This window comes from Rhipicephalus microplus, chromosome 4 (genome assembly GCF_043290135.1).
Source record: "Rhipicephalus microplus isolate Deutch F79 chromosome 4, USDA_Rmic, whole genome shotgun sequence".
In the NCBI taxonomy this organism is placed as follows: Eukaryota; Metazoa; Arthropoda; class Arachnida; order Ixodida; family Ixodidae; genus Rhipicephalus; species Rhipicephalus microplus.
The window spans coordinates 86,798,082-86,818,996 of NC_134703.1; the positions used below are offsets into that span (position 1 = coordinate 86,798,082).

Sequence of the window (20,915 nt, forward strand, 5' to 3'; positions counted from 1 at the left end):
CGCTCTTGTATGTGTAAATTTTGCGCGCGCATGTTTTTATACTTGTATAAGTACATTTTCTGTGCGTCTGTTCTCGGATCCTGCAAAAGTATTGCTCTTGTGTTTGTACAACTTTCTATTTTTTTCCTTGATTTTGTTTTTAGAAAAATGTCCCCCCCCCCCTTATGTAATGCCCCTAAGGGGCCCTTAAGGGTCAAATAAATGATGATGATGAAATATAATGGCTACCACAGTTAATTTTCCGAAACTTTCAAAGTTACCGGTAATTACAACGTTAAGTGGCTCATTCATGGTCACTACTGCTGAATTCAATAACTAGCATTATAACTTCATATTTCTGCTTCCCCTGTAACCAAGCCATGTGGTTTTAGTTAGTTCTGCATGCTCCTATTGCGCAGGACTTGTGAACTATTAGATGTTTATTGGTTAAAGTAATAACTAAAATGAAGAAAAATGATAATGAAATTACCATACCACTCTGTTTGGTAAGCGTGTAAAGTCCTTGACCAAGACCTGCTTTATAAGGTCAGGCTCTGCGACAAAGAGGCAGGGTTTCCCTTGCTCGAAGGCACTAGATTGAAGTGAAAATTATAGTAGTGTTTAGTCTGTGTCTACTCAGAAGTGTCGAAAATACACGTAAGCTTGTTTTCTCGATGCTAGGTAGCTTCTAAAGAAGCTACTGTGCTATATTACAAGAGATATAATAGAGAATTAATAAATTATAAATAGTGAAATAGAGATAAATACTTACTATTTTATATTTTTGCATTCTACCCCACCCTACTCTACACAAAACACAAGTTGAGAACAACAGAACTATCTGCATAACTCGAAAGAAATCTATAAAAAAAATTAGCATTTGCTTATTCGATCACTGTTATTTAGCTAAGTGGATGTTCTTACTTGTTGAGGCATGCTTTTTTTTAGGTTATCTGCAACTTGTTTTTGTTTACGTTCAATAATAATTAACTGTAAGTTCAGCGCGTGTGCGCTGAGATCGTCACATTACATGCAATGAGAAATGGCTCACCCACCGTTAAGGCCTCCAAGCTGCCCAGTAAATTAGTTGCCTGCTTTAGGATCTTTTTCTTTTCCTATTTTCATCGAAGCAGGTACGTTAATATAAGCATACAAGAAATGTTCTTGGTGACATCTTTGAGGAGTACTCCACATTGAAGTTCTACCTCCGGACAACAACATGCATTGCTTCTATGCAGTAGAATACTCAGACCGACGTTTGGCAATGTAGACGAGGAAATGACTTCATCGCACGCATTGCCGTCGGTTACAGTTTTTATTTGGTACTTAGGCATTGCGATTATTATTGACTAGGTTTTCGCCTGTTGAACTTTCGTCACCAAACAATACCCGTTGTAAACACTCACCCAAACACCCTCCCGAATTTCTTGTATCTTTCTTGATCAATCAGGCACATGGGCTGTAAGGCAAAGACAAGCGTTATTGCGGTATTTGCAATGTTCATAGACTGTCGCGCCACCTAGCGGAATTCAGGAGCGTCCTCCCATGGATGATCAGTAGGCAGACGCTCCCAATGCTGCCTTGTTCGGTGGTGCTAGCCGCAGTGTTAACGCGTTAGCAAGAAACGAACACAAACCACTTTGTATGTTTCGTGCATCAGTAAATATACCGGATCGTCCGTGGCACGAGAAATTTGATTCGTTCTTGCAAGACGCGAAGTTTCCGTGAAAATACGTGGCAACTCGCTCTTTCGATTATAGCCCGCAGAGTACACATATCAGCTTCGCGAAATTTTCTGCAGCTACTTTGGATAGTTAAACATTAACGTCTGACCCTTTCGATTAAATCTCGCCTGGTTTTACGTGCGTATAGTATTTGTTAGTGTTTTTGTAGTGCATGAATCCCGTACCATTCGTTGTATGTGGAAAGTAACGCAGGCTCTCGATTTGCACTTCCGCACCCTGGCCTACGCTGCGCCGCTCGTTTTTTACGTTCGTTGATAGATGGCAGCACACTGCGAACGATTCTTCTTTTGCCGGGTATCGGAGCGAAATGATCTCCGCACCCCCAGATAAACGTGGGGAATGACGCCCTGTGGGTGTTGTGCGTGGTGAATGACACGGTGTTGGTGCTATCGAAGTCTTTTGGCGGAGATAATTCCTCAGATTACTTTCAGCAGTTATGTTCAAAGAAACCGTCTTGACGTCGAGGATTTTTCACTGGACGTAGATGGTTGCCAACGCACTGAGAGTGACAGCGACGATGACCGATCAGCTGCTAGCTCACGGGCAGAGTTACACTCAACGTCCCGTGATGCGTTAATGTTTTTTTCACGCTCGTAAGTCACTTTGATTGAATTTATTGAAGAAGATCTTTCAGCGAGCTCAAAATAAAAGCATACCTTTTCTCGTGCATTGAATGTATCCGAATTACAATAGATATTACAAAGCGTCGCATGCCGCCAACACGCTCGAGCTCGACCATTGAAGCGAAATGGTTGGAGCAATGAAATAGGCAGTTCCGACTACAGTCCACGCTAACTTCTCCTGCACTTCACTGGTGCCATCCGAACGACGTTGTTATGCGACAAACTTTCGCAATTTAGACGTCGCGAAAAGCGTACGCGTGTATTCGTTTCGCTATCCTTGTTTCGATCGCGCTGATGAAACCTGCAACATCCAAGTGCAGGGAATTGGGCACTGTTGGAGTCTGATCATGGCTGTGCCACAAATGCTACATAATGGGAAGTTTAATGCTTGTGTTCCATTGAAGAAGCAGCTACATGATGCTTGCAGCGCAAGTAACGACGGTGTAATATGTTTGCAAAGCATCGCTACGTTAAACATTCGTTCCTGTGCAGCCGCGACGGCGCACTATTTGCTAGTGGCCAACTACTGCGGGAAATCTGCCTCACAGGCTCGGCACAAATAATCTCGGAGAGCCGTTAAGTTCATACGTCAATTTTGGTTCGCGCAGTTTTCTGTAGCACGCACAGGATTACGCAAAGCATCGTTGACACACGGTCGACCAGCTGACACCACCACCCTTTGCACTGCGGCAAGAAATGAGGTAGCAAACACTCAGCAGTTCCTATCAGTTGGGAAAGTACTTTGGTTCGATATACATTCATTTGATGATTAAGAGTTCATCCGGTGAAAGCGGCACGGGGAGTACGTCCGCGCGTCCTATCTTTTCCTGTGCGAGATCACGGGTTGATCATCCTTCCGCAGCCATCTTGGTTTGTACGGCACGCCACCTATAGGCCGTGGGCATTGCGAATATTACTTTTATACAGGAGAACTCATACTACAAGTTTATAATTACCTCTCGTGAATAACTTATCATCCGGGTGCTTCCTTTTGCCATGCCTTTGCCATATGGTGAAAAAAAGTGGAACTACCTTTCAAACCTATACCAGCTGTGGCAACCTCTATATATTAAATGCCTCGTGTTTAGCAGACAAGCTGTTTAACGCGGCCGTAAAACTTTGGCATGTAAAAACTATGCTCATGTTGCATGTACAGAAACGATCATCGAGCTATCATCAATATGCATGTGCCATAGAAATTGGGCAAGTCGACCCGCCCAAATAGGGCAAATTGGGCGGGTCGTGGCTCGCCAGCATTAGCTATGGGGAGGCCGAGGAAGGTTCCCGATCCTGACAGTCTCGGTGGGCGACGTCAACTGAAATTGTCCGTGGCGACGGAGAGTAGATCCGGCGCGGTTAGCTCGTGAAATGGCTAAGTAGTGGCGGTGAGCCAAAGGCTGCGATTTCGTACAACGAAGCAATACTATACATAGGGAACGGTGAAAGTAATGACGGCCGCGAGAAGATCCCGAAGTGATGGAAGTGATTAACGATGCACCCGCATACCATTAAAAGGCTCAAACGCTCGGTATCAGCGTGAGTCTGTTCATGGAGCTTAGACGTCCATGTCATGTCTGTCACAGTAGGTTTCACTCGAACCTCCCCACGTTGAAAAGCAACCTAGAAGTAACCTAGAATCACCCAGCTAAAACCTAGCCATTATCCAGCAACAATCAAGAACAAATCGGAGACTTCAGAATTGTCCTGCTTCGCTGTTTCAAGCATTAAGCGACTTAGTGTAAGTTTCTTTTTTTTTTTTTAGTTTCGGCGTTGCCTTTTTCATTGTAAATTTCACAACTTTTTTTTTCCTCTCAAAGTGTAAGTATACTGAGTGGTCGTGGCCATTGCTAAGCTTTCGTCTTTTTGTGATCGTTTTTTTTCTCTTGTTTCATGGTAGTACCATCAAAGGAAGCTTCTAAAATGCAGTAACAGTAAATGATTGCGTACTCGAAAAAATAAACCACTTGTTACCCAGAATATCTGTAAATAACCTAATTAACACACATAACAAACTGTTAAACTCGCCGCCCTCACTTGCGCGAAATTAAATACGTGAGCACTTTACCTTTAGTAGCAGTCTCTCGATTGCGCCAAATATAAAAGATGGCTTCTCGTGTACCACATTCTGACTTTTCCAAATGTTTTGATGTCTTGCGTTATATCTGTTTATGAGAAGAGTTATTCCAGTCAATGTTTAGAACAACTAGTACAATTAATTGTCTATCAAGTATTCTTTCAGAATACACTAACCTAGTGCAGCATACGGTTTATTGTAAGGCACTTTTCTTCAGAAGCTTTACGGGTATGAGTGAATTAATGGCGATAAGATATGTCATTTTGGTGGTGCTTCAAAACACTTCTTTGGTGTGTTCTCGATTTTATTTGACATCTCGCAACTGCAGGTCTTTGTTCTACATATCATGCACGAAGTTGGCAATGTCGTTTCAGTCTGTTTAGATGCATTCCGACGTCCAAGACAACCGCTTCGTGAAGACTGCATTTATGGTGCCAAAGGGGCAAGATCAAACATTCACGGCTAACTTTTCTCCAAGCTAGTCACTTAACCTTCGTTTAAACATAGTAGACATTCAAATCTCTGCTTTTTTTAAACTCCTAATGTTACTACTTCAGGGGCAGTTATCACATTCATGCCTCTCAATTAAAGGAACAAGCACTCTTCTTTCTTTAGGTTATTTTTGTATCAAATATTCGGGCCATCGATTTCCTGTCTCGGATATTGTTTGAGGAGAAGTGCACTAGTGACATATTACCGTTGTGTATGAGGCTTAGTAAAGCGAAGACTGTCGTACGGCATATCACCTTGATTTGACTAAGATTGGGAAGTGCGAATGGGAAAAATCTTTCAACCCGATGGAGTACTAATCGAATAGTGAAGACACCACATCGTCTACGAGAACGAATCGGGTACTACTGGTATGGTTCGATTAGTAGGCAGCCATTTCCAAATCATTCCTACATTGGTATTGTTAGCATTTTCGGAACAGCCCAAGAATGCCACACTTTATGTGAAACAAATATTCGCAAGCCCTAACAAAGGAATATTATTGCTTTTAACCGACAAAAATACCATAGTATGTAAACATAGGCAAGCTCGAATACAGATGCAACAAAGGCTTTAGAAATATTCTGTGATTGACCGTAGATTCAAATAAAGAAGTCACTACCGTATTCGATGTGGCAGACATTGTGCCAACAAATTTAAAGTACAAATCGTATGTATATAGAGAGTTGCTTGTTGAGCAAGTTGGTACATATTTAGTTGACCACAAAAGAAGCCACAAAACGTTCGAAATCAGAAAAAAAGCAGAGCAGCAGAAACCATTTCTCTATGCCTCGCCGTGGTGGTCTAGTGGCTAAGGTACTCGGCTGCTGACCCGCAGCTCGCGGGTTCGAATCCCGGCTGCGGCGACTACATTTCCGATGAAGGCGGAAATGGTGTAAGCCCATGTGCTCAGATTTGGGCGCACGTTAAAGAACCGCGCGTGGTCAAAATTTCTGGAGCCCTCCACTACGGCGTCTCTCACAATCATATGGTGGTTTTCGGACGTTGAACCCCACATATCAATAAACCGCTTCTCTGCTCTCTATATCTGTTTCTGCTACTCTGCTTTTTCCGATTTTGAACGTTTTGTGGCTCTTTACGTAGTCATATGTATATATTAAACAATATTCATCAGTTAACTATAAATGAATGCCATGATGAAGGCAGTGAATTGATCAGTGTCGCTTCGCTGATACTGGAGCTTTAAGGAAAAATATCTTCTTGATGTGATTAGTATAGCGTTGATAATATCCTAAAACATTAGGCTACATGCATATTGCTAATTCGATTAATAAAACGACAAATGTTATCTCCCTGTGTTTCATCGTTTCGATGCTTGGGGATTTTGTTTTTCAGTGGTGCTTATTATTCGGGAAATATTCAGAAAATATACCGTATTTTAACACGATCTTTTCAATTCAAATACCGAAACGAACTACTTTACTCACTCTTGCGAATTTTCGCATAAGCACACATGGCTAGTATTATATTTTCTTAGAAAGCATCATAGTTGAGAACACATGCCAAGAGTAAACATGAGCGCCGTCACTTCATCTCATTTGCGTGTAGTTCAGCGTTATGCTAGACAAATAGCAATAGCGACACGAATATCAAATAGCGTGATGAGTAATAAGCACCGACAAGCTTTGCTAAAAGACGCAAAGTGGTACAGGTATTATTACCGTGCAATTATAATGCGAATACGATAATCAACACTATTTATTGATCCGCAGATTCAATGTAAAGTGTTTAAGAATATATACATCTAAGGGTTTCTCATTGAACTGTTTGTAAGATCAGAATGTAGAAGCGACAGCATTTTCATTTACTCACATATAGACCAGAAAACCAGCCACGAGCGCAAGAATGATCTCCGCAGCGCTAAGTGGAAAAGCCATATTCTGCGGTGCAAACGAATGTTTAGAATGAAAACTTGAAGGTCTCCCAGGAAATCATCTGCGTTCCTTCGTGCACGCGCGCTTCGCTCTTCGCGACCAATGGACGTCCGTATAGAATATCCAGATAGCTGCGGTTTCTGGGGAAGTCAGATCAACGTATCAGATATTAGGTCAGTCCTGTGGTTACCCGGCGCTGTTGTTCACCCACTTTGAATGCACGATCTGGTTGAAGCGATAGGACCGAGCACAAGCATTTATGTCGGTTACGTGGCACGAACTACAGATATCGGTGCCGTGTAGGAAAATCTCCCAGGAATGTTCCGCGCCAGCTGCTCTGCGGTGGTTCGTAATCGGCCTTCAGGCTTCAACCTGCCGAGCTTGCCGTTGCATCCGGTTCATTTTAAACATAAAATATACAAAATCAACTCCAATCCTCGTACAGCGATCCAGCGTTTCTATCAAACTCTTTCTTGCTCGATGCGATGCTTCTGGTGCTCTACTTTGAATTGCTAGCGCAAGATTCCTTTAGACGCCATGTTGGGGAACAAAGGCGTCAGCACAGGGGGAAGGGGGAAGGCCGCCCCTCGCAGTTACATAAGAGGGGAGGGGGCAGATTCAGTTGCTCAAATTGACATAATAGGGAATGGGAAATGGGCAAGCATGCTTAAATTTTGACAACGTTCCTTTTATTTATTATATTGCCCAGTTTTCAAATCTCATCTTGTAATCAGCCTTTAAGAGCACAACGTGACATAGTTATCGGAGCTCGTTCTCATAGAGTCCTCATTTGATACACTTCTGAATCGCAACATAAGAACCATACTTCACGGGAAAGGGACTGCAGCACGCAACACCGAAATCAGTTTGCGCCATCGGGAAAACCTTCCTGTGCCTACGAAGGCATAGCCACCGACGTTACATGGGGGCTTCACTATCGGGCTATAGCTCACAACAAAGTTATTTTCATGCGGTGTTATGCCAAAGTCATGAGCTTCCGGTGTTGTTCGTCAAATCTCTCTAACCTGTGGAGTTGTAAACATTCGGCAGACAGGACGCTGCCAAAACACCCGCCTTAGACAACATAAGAACAATTTGAATGCTAATTATGTTGTTTGATTGAATTCCTGACCAATTTTCAGGATGGCGTTGGAGAATAGTTTCTAGTGTCATCGTTCTGTTGCCAATACGAGCGAGAACGAAAAAGGGGAGTGTCTCAGCACAGCGTAGCGAGGACCATGGCAGAAGATATGTCACAATGTCTCCCGAGTCGGTACCGCAGGCTTCTAAGGACCACGTACTTGCACGAGCAGTTGTAAACTGTGATGCCGTGTACCACCTAGGAGTATACCTCTCTGCGTTGTGACGTTATGTCTGTGCTCCCTGTCTCTATCTTCACTGTTCTTTCAATTCTCCCCATCGATTTCCCTAGTGCAGGGCAGCATAGCGGTTATGCCAAACTGATTACCATCCCCGCCTTCCCAATCCCGGCTGCGGTGGCTGCATTTCCGATGGAGACGGAAATGTTGTAGGCCCGTGTGCTCAGATTTGGGTGCACGTTAAAGAACCCCAGGTGGTCGAAATTTCCGGAGCCCTCCACTACGGTGGTGTCTCTCATAATCATATGGTGGCTTTGGGACGTTAAACCCCACATATCAATCAATCGATCCCCGCCTTCCCACTTACTCGTTTTCTTTTCTAATTATGTTTCGCACTTAGCTACCGACTGCATGAATTGTAAAAGCGTACCTATTTTGATAAGGCGAGAGAGAAATGAGGAACATAGGAAAGTCAGTGAGGTTACCTATACTACGTTAAATTTGCTACCCTACACATTGGGAAGGTAATAAGGAAGTAAAAGAAAGAAGGAGACAGAATTCATAGCACTTACTCAGTACAGGGTTTGACAGGTGGTCGCTGAATGATGTTGCCTTCAAGTGCTGGAGGAATGCTTATGCGCCACGCACTACCAACTTCAACATAGGAGCACGCTAATGTAGAAAAACTTGAATTCTTCCTTGCTCTTGTACGTTTAGTTGCATTTGGAAATGCAACTTGCTCTGTTCCGTCCAAATTGGTTGATAAGGAGATGTTGAGATGTACATACCCTCTGCTACTCCACTACTACAGGCATGTCCGCTGTATAAAGGCACATTGTGTGGCCTTTCGTGTGTATCGAATATTACGTCGCGCGCTTAGTGCTCCGGGTGGCCACCATGGCGCCACCAGTAGGGACAGACCGAAAGCGAAAACGCCAGAGTTATTGCAGTGGATCGCGGCTGCACAGGGCGACTGCTTACAATAAATTAGCTATAGGGTTAACCATGTCGGCAAGAGTTCTTAATGAATGCACATCGGCGAAGGTTGTAGCTAACTCTAGCATGTGTTCGTTTTATGTGAAGCTGTTTCTCAGCCAAGTTGTTGTTTTTCGCGTCTTGTTGTCTCTTTTGTGTTGCCCTTGCGTTGTTCAACCTCGAATATGTTCGTTTTCTTAGCTATGCAAATATTTAAAACTTTGGAATAATGAATCAAATAGCCTTCTGTTCGATTCGGTATTCTCAATATAGGCAACTTAATTCGTAACTTGAATAGCACATATTTAGAATAGCGAATAATTTTCGAATACTGAGTATCGCCCAGAAATTATAAAAGAAGGAAACGTTCAAACAATGAAGGGTTATCAGTTTCTGTTTTCCTGTTATGAATGAAGGGAGAGACTGCGGCTGTCCTCAGCAATGTAATTTTCGCACTCGTGTAAGTGAACTTGTTGTGCCAGTGTAAATTGGCCTTGCCAGTAAAGCATTCAGTGCTGATGCATGGTTAGCTGCTGTTTGTGGGAAGGCACACGTTGTGGTAAATGTTTTCGCTGTTTTACCACATACATTGATATCTTTCATGCTCGGTTCAACGTTGTTAATCTTTATGCGTCCGTTTGATTTAAAAGTAAGCAAAGTAGTGTAGTAATTAACTCTTGTGCTTCAACCTACCGTTACAAACTAGTTCGCCAGCTCTAGTTACATAGCTCGTGTGCTCAGATTTGGGTGCACGTTAAAGAACCCCAGGCGGTCGACATTTCCGGAGCCCTTCACTACGGCGTCTCTCATAATCATATGGTGGTTTTAGGACGTTGAACCCCACATATCAATGAAGCTCTAGTTACATCAGGCGAGCTTACGTCAGCTTTAAGAATTTTGAACTATTTGTTTCTTAAGAGTATCTGTCATGTTTCTTTGATAAAGTTGCGAATATGTATTTGAATAATAAAACAATATCGTGGGTATCACGTAGCGAAACCACGACAAAAATATGGGAGATACTATTGTACATGCACCACGAATCACGTCCATTTGGTACTCTTTCAAGCGCAGGGATATTACTATACTACACGGGCCTCAACCATTTCTCCTCCGCCGAAATGAGACCTCCGGGGCCGGGATCCATCCCGCGACCTTCATGTCAGTGGCTGAGTACCGTAACTATTAAGCGAGTGTGTTGGCCAATGTTTCATTTGATATTCTGTCGGGAAAAAATCACCGCCTTAGCACTCCATACAAATAATTGAACAGCGATAGCTGCAACGTGCGGCCCCAATATTTAGTAGTGGATTCAACTTGACGCTGCACTGAAGTATTTCACAATTATTGGTTACATGTTCGTGCTTCTTAATTAGGTTTGACACACGTTTGACTTTAGTTTACCGCAGTGTTTATTTCACATACCGCACAATTGCGCCTCGCATGATCATGATCATGAAGGAGTGTAATGAGCAGCGTAAATGCGTCCCGAAATGCGTTAATCACAATGGTCGTTCTCTAACCACAAGCGGTTGCCGATGTCGCTGCTGGAGCCCAAGTGGCGCTTGAGAAACTGCCACCGAAAACGGGCGTTCGTCCCAGCAAACGCGCTCCCGCAGTCATCAGGTTGACGCTGTTGTGGCCGCAACGCCGCCTCTCGGTACGTGTTGTTGCAACCGTTTGACATCGCGAGCTAACTGCGTGGCGGGATCCGCCGCCACCGGCACTTACATTCCCATTCGCTATTTAGAGCAGCTTGGAAGGCTGCTGAATCATTGGTATGCAGTTGATGCCGGCACTCAGCCTCCCAGGCCTGTTTTTGTGCTCGGAGTGAACCATCGGCCTGGCGAAAGCGATCTCTTTCACGTTTCCAGTGTTGGCGTTCGTCTAAAGTTATCCGTGGCCTATCCATGTGGAAGCTCTCAGTGTATACTGATGCGTGCGTGCTCGGCGACACGGCCATGACGGCTTGAACGACGTCACGCACAACGCAGCCAAGGGCGTGCGTGCTTGGGTACGACGGTGCGAACGACGCAACTTATAGCCCAGCCAATAGAGACCCACCTGTGGCACCGATGCCAAACATCTTTTTTTTTTTTTCTCGTAGCTACATACGTCCCTCGGTGTAAACATTTGGCTCTAATAAAATGGTTGCCTTGCTCTTCGAAAACTATTGGAGTGGTACTAGAGTTGTATTTGTTTCTGATTCGCTTTTATTGCTATTCGATTAGCATTCGATTCGGCTCAAAAATTTGGTATGACAGCACGTATTCTGAAGATCTTTTCTTTATTCGATGAGCATTCATCTAAGAAAAAATGGCTTGCTTGCTTGCTTGCTTGCTTACACATCCAGCTATTTTATTATTCGGTTGAAGAAGCTGGTACCTCATAAGCATGAACGACCATTGCCGCTTGTTCTATATCATGTCACACTTCAGACCACCTACTCAAGAATTCTAGTTCACCAGCCAGCTATCTCGCACGAAGCAAATTACCAGGCAGAATTCGAGCAGATGCGTTTACCTCTAAACTGACAGGGGCTATCCCTGTTTTTGCCCATTGCAGTATTCCAACCTAATAGAATGTTCCTCAAACAGTGGCACACAGCACTCGTGCGGCACTTACCCTAACGACCTAATGCATAAAATAACACACGCTCAAAAAACTGTCTTGAGTAACACTATGAGCTAGCGACACATCGGGAGAAAAAACAGGCCCGCACTCGACCTATACGCTCCATTTAAACACTCTCTCCCTCCCGCCAGCGCGACGCGTGAAGCCTTCTTCCGCTACTGGTGCCCTCCTAGCGAAATGCACATGTGACCTCTGCTTGTACGCTCTCGCCCGTAGCCAGCGCAGCGACTTGGTAGGCCGCGCCGTGTATTATCCTCGGAATGTAGCATGGTGCCGCCACCGGTGGATATTATGCGTGATCCCTCTCTTGAGCACTGGGAGGCCGTGTTGACCAGCTCAGACCCAGTCGCCCAAGCGAGGGTCGTGGAGATGGAATCGTCCCCAGTTGCTTTCTCACAAAATAAAGGTTTACCGTCCACATCGTCGAGCGGCCGTGCTAGACGTTAGGTAGCGCATACCATCATAAAGATCAACAAGCGAAAGACAAACCTCGAGCGAACACAAACTAATAAAGAAACACGACAATTGACAGTTCACTCGTAGGTGTTCACTTTGCCGATGGACATTTTCGTGAGCGAATTTTTCTCTAAGTTCTAGCCGAAGTATACGGAATAACACTTTCTTTCGTGAGTAGCCACACAGATGCTCATAACAAGCGGTTATCCAAACCGTTTTGCCCCATGAAGTTTTTTTAGAAGCTCTACCACGGTCTAATTCATTTTTGTAACTTCAGAGGATGCTTGTCGAAACTTTATATCATTTCTGTAGCAACCAAACTCAGCCGCCTAAACGTACCTTCAGAACTATAGTTGCTGTAAGCGTGAACACTATATAGCGTTCGTTGAATACATGTGACCACAAGTAAGTGAAGTTCGCATCTGTAATCACATCCTTCATGTAACGCCCAGGTGGAAAAGTTTTATTGTACATGTAACATGTGCAAAACAAACAAAACAAAAAATCAAGTGAGAACACTGTAAACATTTTACAGATAAAACAATAAACACTCATTTAATTCTGTATATACACAAGCATACGAAGTAAAGAAAAGTGGACCAATTGTTTTACATATTGCCCTCAATGAGAGTTGTATATATATATATCATCAATGAGAGTTGTATTGCCCTCAATGAGAGTTGTATATATATATATATATATATATATATATATATATATACTGATGTGAAGCAAGAACTGGCCCATACGCATGTTACGCCTAGACAAGAGGAGCACTCTTTTAGACATTACAGAGGCTTACTATGATTCTCCTGTGATTCTGAATCTTTGCAAAGCTGGATAAAGAAACTAAAAGCATCGACACACCAAACACATCGTATAGTTTCTTCAGTATCGGAAAAGCGATTTCTCTATGCCTCAAATATCAGTCGCATGAAACGTTCTTTTCACTTTCGAATCCCTTGTCGCTGGCGCTCTGCGCCAGTCTTTTGCGTACACCGACCGTAAAATCTTCGGCAGTCAACACTCCGATTCCAAGCTTAATCTTCACTGGAACCTGCAAATGGGGCAAAAGACGGTTTTCAACCTGTTATTTTTACGAGCCTTGTATCTAAGGGCCATTCCGCTCACATAAATATTCTTACGCCAAACATGCACTGACCACTGCTCTGTTGAGATAAAGCTGTGGGACCGCAGTTACGGTGTTATATTCATTCACTCATTTTCTCGGGGACATGGTTAAGCGTCTACAAATGAAATCAATTCTACTTCATTTTGAGGGCGGGAGGCCATGCGTACAGCATAATCAGTGTTTTCGGCTGCACTTTCAGACTAAGTGCTTCTATTTTTCATTCACCTAGCTCTGCCACATGGTTTAATATTGTGCGGACGTGATGAAGGCAAGTGAGGAAGAGGACATGCAAGCATGATACGAGATATTGTCGCAGTCAGGCAGCTCTCTTTGTGTCCGTCCGTCCGTCTGTGCTCAGCACGTGTGCTTCTCTGTGCGTGAGCGTGTGTGTGTGGGATGGGGGGGAGGAGTATTCGTTAGCGATGTGGTTGCTTTATTAGCACTGAATTTAATACCAAATTCGCGACCTGGTAAGCATGAGTTTGTATAGTATCGCAGGCGGCAACCTTTCAGTGCCTCTAGTTCAAACAAACACTAACTAGAGGTAGAAGCTTATGAAAGAAGACTGTTGCTGTTAGAACTCTTGTCGACTATACAGTCTCCACCACTAGAATTGGGCTTGTCTACACTCTATTTCTAATTCCATTAAAACTGCAGTTGTATTTCTCAAGTCCAATATGACAGCTCAATCAATGCTCGGTTATGGGCAGTTGTGAAAATTATTCATGCTCTAGGGCAGATCCCAGAGTAGCTAACGTTTACGTTCACCCAAACATTCATTTGTATGACTTTGTATTAAGCACATTGGAGCTCCAACAATGAACATGACTAAAACGCTCCCTGTTGAAATCTAACTTAATTTTCAGAGGTTTTATTGCCAATGTCTACCCTTTTCAATAACCAGCGTGTGTTTCTTTTTTTCTTTTTTTTTCTCTTTTGATATGCTGTCTATCAAATATTATGCTGGTAAAAAAAATGAACTGCTACAGCCTCACATGCGTAAGTTGTGGCTAGACCTAACGTTGTGAAGTTAGTCTCTACTCCTAGCTTGCATTGTTGAAATTATTGTCCAAGCGCTTTATTGGGCTAGTGTCTAGCATACTACCTATGAAAACTGCGCTTGTCCCTGCAGATCCTCCGCCGCTGTATTTGCTTACTGCGAGAGTCTTGCAAGAAAGAGATTTGTGGGCACCTTGTCAAAGCGAGCTATTAAACAGTTTCGTACCTTTGTCTTCTCAGTGCGCACAAACTGGACGTTATGGAGGGAGTGAATCAAACACAGCTTCACAGACTGCAGTGCCAGGCGCATCCCGATGCAGTTCCTAGGCCCAGCTCCGAAAGGAAGGTACGTGTACGGTTTTATCGACTCCACGTTCTCGTCACTGAATCTGACGAATAGAAAAACAAATATATCTCGGCAAAACAGTCTTTTGACAATACTTCTTTCAGCAGGTACACATACATTCACAGCAAAGGACCCACTTTCACAGTTACCTCAAGGGAACTTTTTGCTGGACGAGTCAGAGTACGGTTATAATTGATTTCAAGGTGCAAAAAAAAGCTATTCCATAAGAGGACGCGGGACAGAACGTTACTAAAACCAGCATTTTATATTAACGCAGCTATGTTTTTGGAAGCGCTCTCTACGAAGCCACGCCAGCATATGCAAGATTTCCTCATCTACATTTATGGCTCATGATCAGCGGCTGACGGTCGAGGGTTCAAAGGGTTCAAATGAACCAGGCACTCCGGTTTTAGAGGAGGGGGGGGGGGGGGGGGGGGGCATGGGTAAAAAAAAATCAACTTCGTTGTTTTGTTCAAGAAAGTTTAACCCTCCTGCTGGATTTTCCTGGCATAAACATATTATATATTTGAAGAATGAACCATAAACATATTATATATTTGAAGAATGAATGTAGATGCTTTTTAAGAGGTCGTTCGCTGCATAACGTGCATAATCTTAATTGAAGTCAGCTCGCCGTTCTGCAGTCTGTGGTAAAAACGCTTTATTCGCCCAACACCATGCATCGTATAGAAGGAAGAAGCTGGTCCAGCGGGCGTACACATAGAGCAGCCTGACACGAATTTTAGCAGCTATGGTCCAACAAGCAATGCAAGGCACATAGACAGTGGTTCCTGTTTGAAATGTCATTTAATGCGCTGAACGAAAATAATTCGCATAAAGCTGGGGCATTTTTATGCTATAGTGTGCTTTCGTCATAGTGCAAGCAACCCACCATGAAATATTTGTATGGTATGGAGCTTCCTGATTGTGCAAGAACTCCGAAGGAGTAAAGGTTTGATTCTTTGCTTCTGGCGTTGCCGTTCTGTCCTAATTCCTACTTGAAATTTTTCTCAACACAACCTCATCAAATGTGAGGCCCACGGAACGACTTCATGATTTCTCATAGTAGGGTACGAAGTATTCTAAATCGTCGACCGCTTTTTCTAACCACATTTGATGGTTATATAGATAGCGTACACTGACCAAAGGAAGCTGCGTTTATCGCATTGCCCCGTCTCAAACTCGTTATCATTGGCCATTAGGGGACGCAGAAAATCATATATCCACTATCTGGCCGCCAGCAGACCCTAACTGCAATCGTTTGAGAGTTGCAGTGGCGGTCATGAACCAACGATCACTTTTTTTACGCTATGCCCAGCATAGTACAGGTAAATACGGGCCTGTCAGGTGAACATGATGCTTCTCCGAGCCCATCGGATGTTCGAAGCTTGTTCGAGATCACACGGCACCGCTGACGCACTCAACAATGCGCGAGGCAGCATGGCTCTAATGACGCATTTTTCGGTTAAAAAAATTTTGTGTGTGCACACTGTTAATGTCTCGCACAGTTTAGCCTTCTTTCAGTATATGATCCAATGAACTAGACAAATCTTAATGCTGTCCGTATGTCTTCGTCTACTGATATAATTATTTATTACGATGATAATTTTTCCACGTGCTCCACGAGAAAGAAAACGCCCAGGTGATAATAAACACTTCGCAGAGGCTTAGAATAAATAAGGCTTGTGTTTTTTTCAGCGTCAAGTATAAAGCATCACCGCATGACGAAGTGGAAAAGAAGGGGGTGAAGCGATAGGCCCTCCTTTGATTTTGAACCAAGCCCTCCACTCTGTTTCTCCAGCTTTGATGACGACGTCGGGTAGTACATCAAATTAACATGTTCAAAAGAAATCGCGCGTATTTTAGCAAGTCGCAAATCAAATCCAATTAATAGAAGAGAAAAGAAGGACGAAGAGGAAGACTGAATGACATGGAGGTTGGCCTGTACTCATGATGAGCTGGCTACCTTGTTCTGAGAAAGGCATAGTGGGAGAGGGGTGGGGGATTAAAAGATTATAGATAAGAGGTTTACCGTTAAAAGGAATGGAAGATGGGAAACAAATATGAAAAGAATATGATTAATAACACTGCTTAGAGTTATGTTCTGCACCAAACTCTATAGCACAAATAAAAGAGCATAATTAAAACATCATTTTCATTAATCTCGGGTCGCGTCTTCAGCTGATAAGGGAGTGTTTTCAACAATAAGCAGCTCTTATATAGTTCTACTAGCACTTCTACTCCTCCCCCCCCCTCCCCCGTTCACCGTAAAAGCACTTGCAGTGTCAACAGCATCCTTATTGCTGAAAACGGGAACTCACCATTTCAGTAAAAGATCATTCACTGACTTTCTCCGCACCTTCCATACTCTTGATCTCATGGAGAGAAGCTTGACGGCGTTCAGACATTGACAAGCTACCGTAGCAAAACTGTTATAGCTGTTTTGCGTTAGATAAAAAAACTGGATAAGGTTGTTCTGCTGCACCCAGCACTTACCTCTCCGGCAAGAAATTTTCCGGGTCCGGAAATACTGCGGGGTCGCGGTGCATGGCATATATGGGAACGATGACGGAGCTGTTTTTGGGAACCCTGATGCCGGTTTCACCAAGAACGTAGTCGTTGATCGCGTAGCGTTCCAGCCTAGAGGAGTGAGCCGAACAACGCAATTAAAGAGCATCAAGGTTGCTGCTGTTTTTTTTTTTTAAAGTAGCCTTGATTCATTATTGCGAACCGCAATCGATAAGACGCAAAAAAAACAGCCGGCAAATGTGTACTTATGTAGATAAAAAGAGTGCCTGTAATAGGTTCTTCTTTAACAACTATGACGATGTGAATATATATTTCAACTCATTTTCAAATTTTTTACTTGAATAGAAATCTTTTTTTAATCCACAGAAATTTTCAAGCAAGTTTACTTCATTGAATAGCGAATAGATTGCAAGTGTCAATTGCTTAGGTGTCTCGGCTAGCGATGTTTATGAGCTTGCACTAAAATAAAAAGAAAATAGATTCTATTATTTTCAATGAGTCTTGACTTTCAACTGGTACGACTCTTTAAAAGTACTTTTTAAACACTCTTTTGGGTCCTACGACTCTCCAAAAACAGAGTAATCATTTTCAAGGAGGTTTACAGTTGCTCCTTAAATAGAGTCATATATACTTCGCAGTCTCTCCAAAAAGAGAGAAACCATTTTCAAGGAGATTTACAGTTACTCCTTAAATAGAGTCATGTATACTTCGCAGGTCTCGACACGCTATAAAACGTTTAGGTACTCTTTTTTTTTCTTTTTAGAATTTACGGGACTAATGACAATCTTTATTGTGAAGTATGAAAAACAAATCCTCGGCCCGCACCATAAACACATAGTACGATGTGAGTAGTGACAGTACGACGACAGATCGCCGCCATTCGCTTAGCTGCAGCTACCCTGCAAGTCAACCTTGTAGCAGTAGGAACATTATTATGAATCACTCGGAGCGAGCTGTTTCATTTTACATATGATTATGATAAACACTTACCTCACTGCGGGCGGATAAAGGCGCAGTGTCTCGGACACTACGCAGTGCAGGTACTTTAACTTTGATATGACATCTAGACTCGGTTCAGGACCCTGAAAAATATGGTAGTGATGTTTTTCAACACTACTTCATGTAAATTACGGGATTCATGCTAAAGCTGTACTACAAATTCATTATTGCTCTGCAATTATTCGCAAGTGAAATATTTTCTCAACATTACTTGCACTGTAACTAGTATTACATCGCAACTATAGTTGCATTGTAACTAATATTCGACGAAGTTAAATTTTGAATGTTTTTTTCTACAATATTTTACGTATTCTTCAATATTTTTTTTTAATTTCGTGAATCTTTTGTGTGCTCCTGAAGATTTCTGTCTTCAGCATTTTGATTCGCGAATTGTAACACTTATGGTCTCGGCATCGTTCCAAAAAAAAATTGCGTTCAAACTTTCCTATTTCAAATGTGCTTTGTCATGTACGTGAATATAGTTCATGTAAGTGGAATTGCAGAGCGGAAAGTGATACCAGATTGTGGTGATACACCATATTTCCAGCCCGTTCTAATTGTGGGAACATTATTACAGTAGATGACTTCTTTTTGTGCTAGTTGTTTCTTTGTACCGCTGGGGATGTCACAGCGCAAACACACGCTGACAAGACAGAAGAGAGACAGAAGAGCTTTTAGGGAACGGTGATTCTTGGTAGGATTGATGACAAGACTGAACGTATCATTTTAGAAACGTTTCATATTGGAAACTTCATACCAAGTGTGTTAATGCCCCATCTTGCCCTCTTTGATGCCGAGTTTTATTGGCCGGATGCAGCTGTCGGGTCTAATAAATGAAATAAAAATAGAAAGTCACGTGTTAGTTGCGATTATTCCTTGACAGGTCTCCTGCGTCGTTAGCACTGTGGGCTTGACCTTGCTACCCATCACTCCTCTTTTTTCATGCTTCACTATGACATACGAAATGTGTTTCATTCTGCCGCCAAAGATAAGTTGAAAGTCAGCGCCAGTGTGACCGTCCCTTACGTCTTGGGGGTGTTTTTTCACGCTCTTACTCCCCAGCTTTTTGAATCTAGACCGGCTTCTTCACATATGATTCACTTGTTCTGGGAGAATCTTCGTTGAGCACACGAAGGCGATCCCAATGAAAAGGGAGCGCCGAAAGATGACAAAGGCTTTTAATGTACCCCTTAAATAAAATGTTGCCTCAGTTCAATCTATAAAATAACGTTACCAGCAGATTACGTGCGATAAAGTGAGGTTTCTAGCTTGCGAAATAAAATAATCGATCCACAACAACACGTGGCCAGGATATCGCTCTCTCAACACTGCGTTTCTTGTTTGGGGCAAAATAGCCATTCGGGATATCCATTTTGTTTGTTTCGCGTCGGTGCGCAAACCGTTGGTGCACATAATTTGTCTTGCGTGAGCTGCCTTATTGCTCTGAGGCCCGCCGCAGTGGTCTAGTGGCTAAGGTATACTCGGTTGTTCACTCGCAGGTCACGGGATGGAATCCCGGCTGCGGTGGCTGCATTTTTGACTGAGGTGAGAATTCTGCTGACCCGTGTGCTTAGATTTAAATGCGCCTAAAAGAACCTCAGCTGGTCGGAATTTCCGGATCCCTCCGCTATGACGTCTCTTGTAATCGTATGGTGGTTTTGGGACGTTAAATTTCACATATCAATCATCAACCTTACTGCTCTCAATTTTGGTTCTCTGTTTTCTTTCACGTTCAGCTTGAAATAAAATTTTAGAGCATTGACGTAGCAATAGGCGTTCCCTCATGCTACTCAATAAACTTGGAAGTAGGCTCGTAGACGTTAAGTCACTGGGAAAGTCGACGGAACCATATCGGGAGTAAATCTGTGAGTTACCGCATTTCTTTCTTGTGGTGATTATATTTTGTTCGTCCCCGGCACAGAAACAACTTACATGAGCTGCCATGCATTCGTCTACTTCTTTCCTCAGCTTCTCCTGCACTTTGGGGTTTAAGGCGAGGTGATAAGTAGCGAATGCAAGGGTCGAAGAAGTCGTCTCCAGACCAGCCAGAAAGAAGAGCACGCACTGAGCCATCGCTTCTATTTCAGTGAGACCTGAAAGCGAAAGTGAGTTCCGAGCATGTAACTCCTATATAATGTAAATTCGTAACGTACGCCTTAAAACATATGCGAACAAGCCTCATCGCGCACTCGCGAAATCATTAGGGTTCAAAGAACTTCCAAATGTGTGATCTTTATCTCGAAAAGGTTTCTCGCACCTATTCAAGTATACTGTATCATGGAAATAATGGCCTACTTTAAACTAATCAGTGTCAGTCGATTTGTGGTTCACGATTAGTTGAAGTAACCACAAGAGCACTCGGAAAACAGAAAGAACGATCGCTTCCTACAACTTCATGTCGCTTTTTGTGTGCCGTGTGCTCCCAAGATTACCTCTGCTAATCGCATTTTAAAGTAGTGGAATTTTGCGCGCCACATTCGCAGTGCCATTAAGAGCAAGACTGGTGTAATGTGTATTTATTTTAATCACCACAAGATTTTCGACTTAATAATAATAAACTGGAGATTGCATTTTATACGAAATCGAAATTGGAGTAAACACGGCGGGTTGCACATGCACAATATTATTAAACTGCCTTACAAAATCTGCTCCCGCGAATTTCATTTTTTTTATTTACAGAGTTCCTGCAACGCCGTAGTGGCATTACTGCAGGGGGGTATA

General features: G+C 43.0%; 1 protein-coding gene across 1 annotated transcript in view; it reads right to left on the reverse strand.

Moving 5' to 3' along the window:
• Positions 1 to 20,915, reverse strand: part of LOC119172771 (uncharacterized) — an 87,713-nt gene that overhangs the window by 27,753 nt on the left and 39,045 nt on the right. Inside the window, exons 10-18 of the mRNA XM_075893110.1 lie at positions 20,127 to 20,287; positions 18,186 to 18,277; positions 17,163 to 17,306; positions 14,547 to 14,709; positions 13,118 to 13,246; positions 6,744 to 6,859; positions 4,413 to 4,509; positions 1,386 to 1,438; positions 475 to 571 (exon numbers count right to left, since the gene is read on the reverse strand). Coding sequence (XP_075749225.1) covers positions 475 to 571; positions 1,386 to 1,438; positions 4,413 to 4,509; positions 6,744 to 6,859; positions 13,118 to 13,246; positions 14,547 to 14,709; positions 17,163 to 17,306; positions 18,186 to 18,277; positions 20,127 to 20,287 — 1,052 coding nt within the window. The remainder of the gene's footprint in view (positions 1 to 474; positions 572 to 1,385; positions 1,439 to 4,412; positions 4,510 to 6,743; positions 6,860 to 13,117; positions 13,247 to 14,546; positions 14,710 to 17,162; positions 17,307 to 18,185; positions 18,278 to 20,126; positions 20,288 to 20,915) is intronic.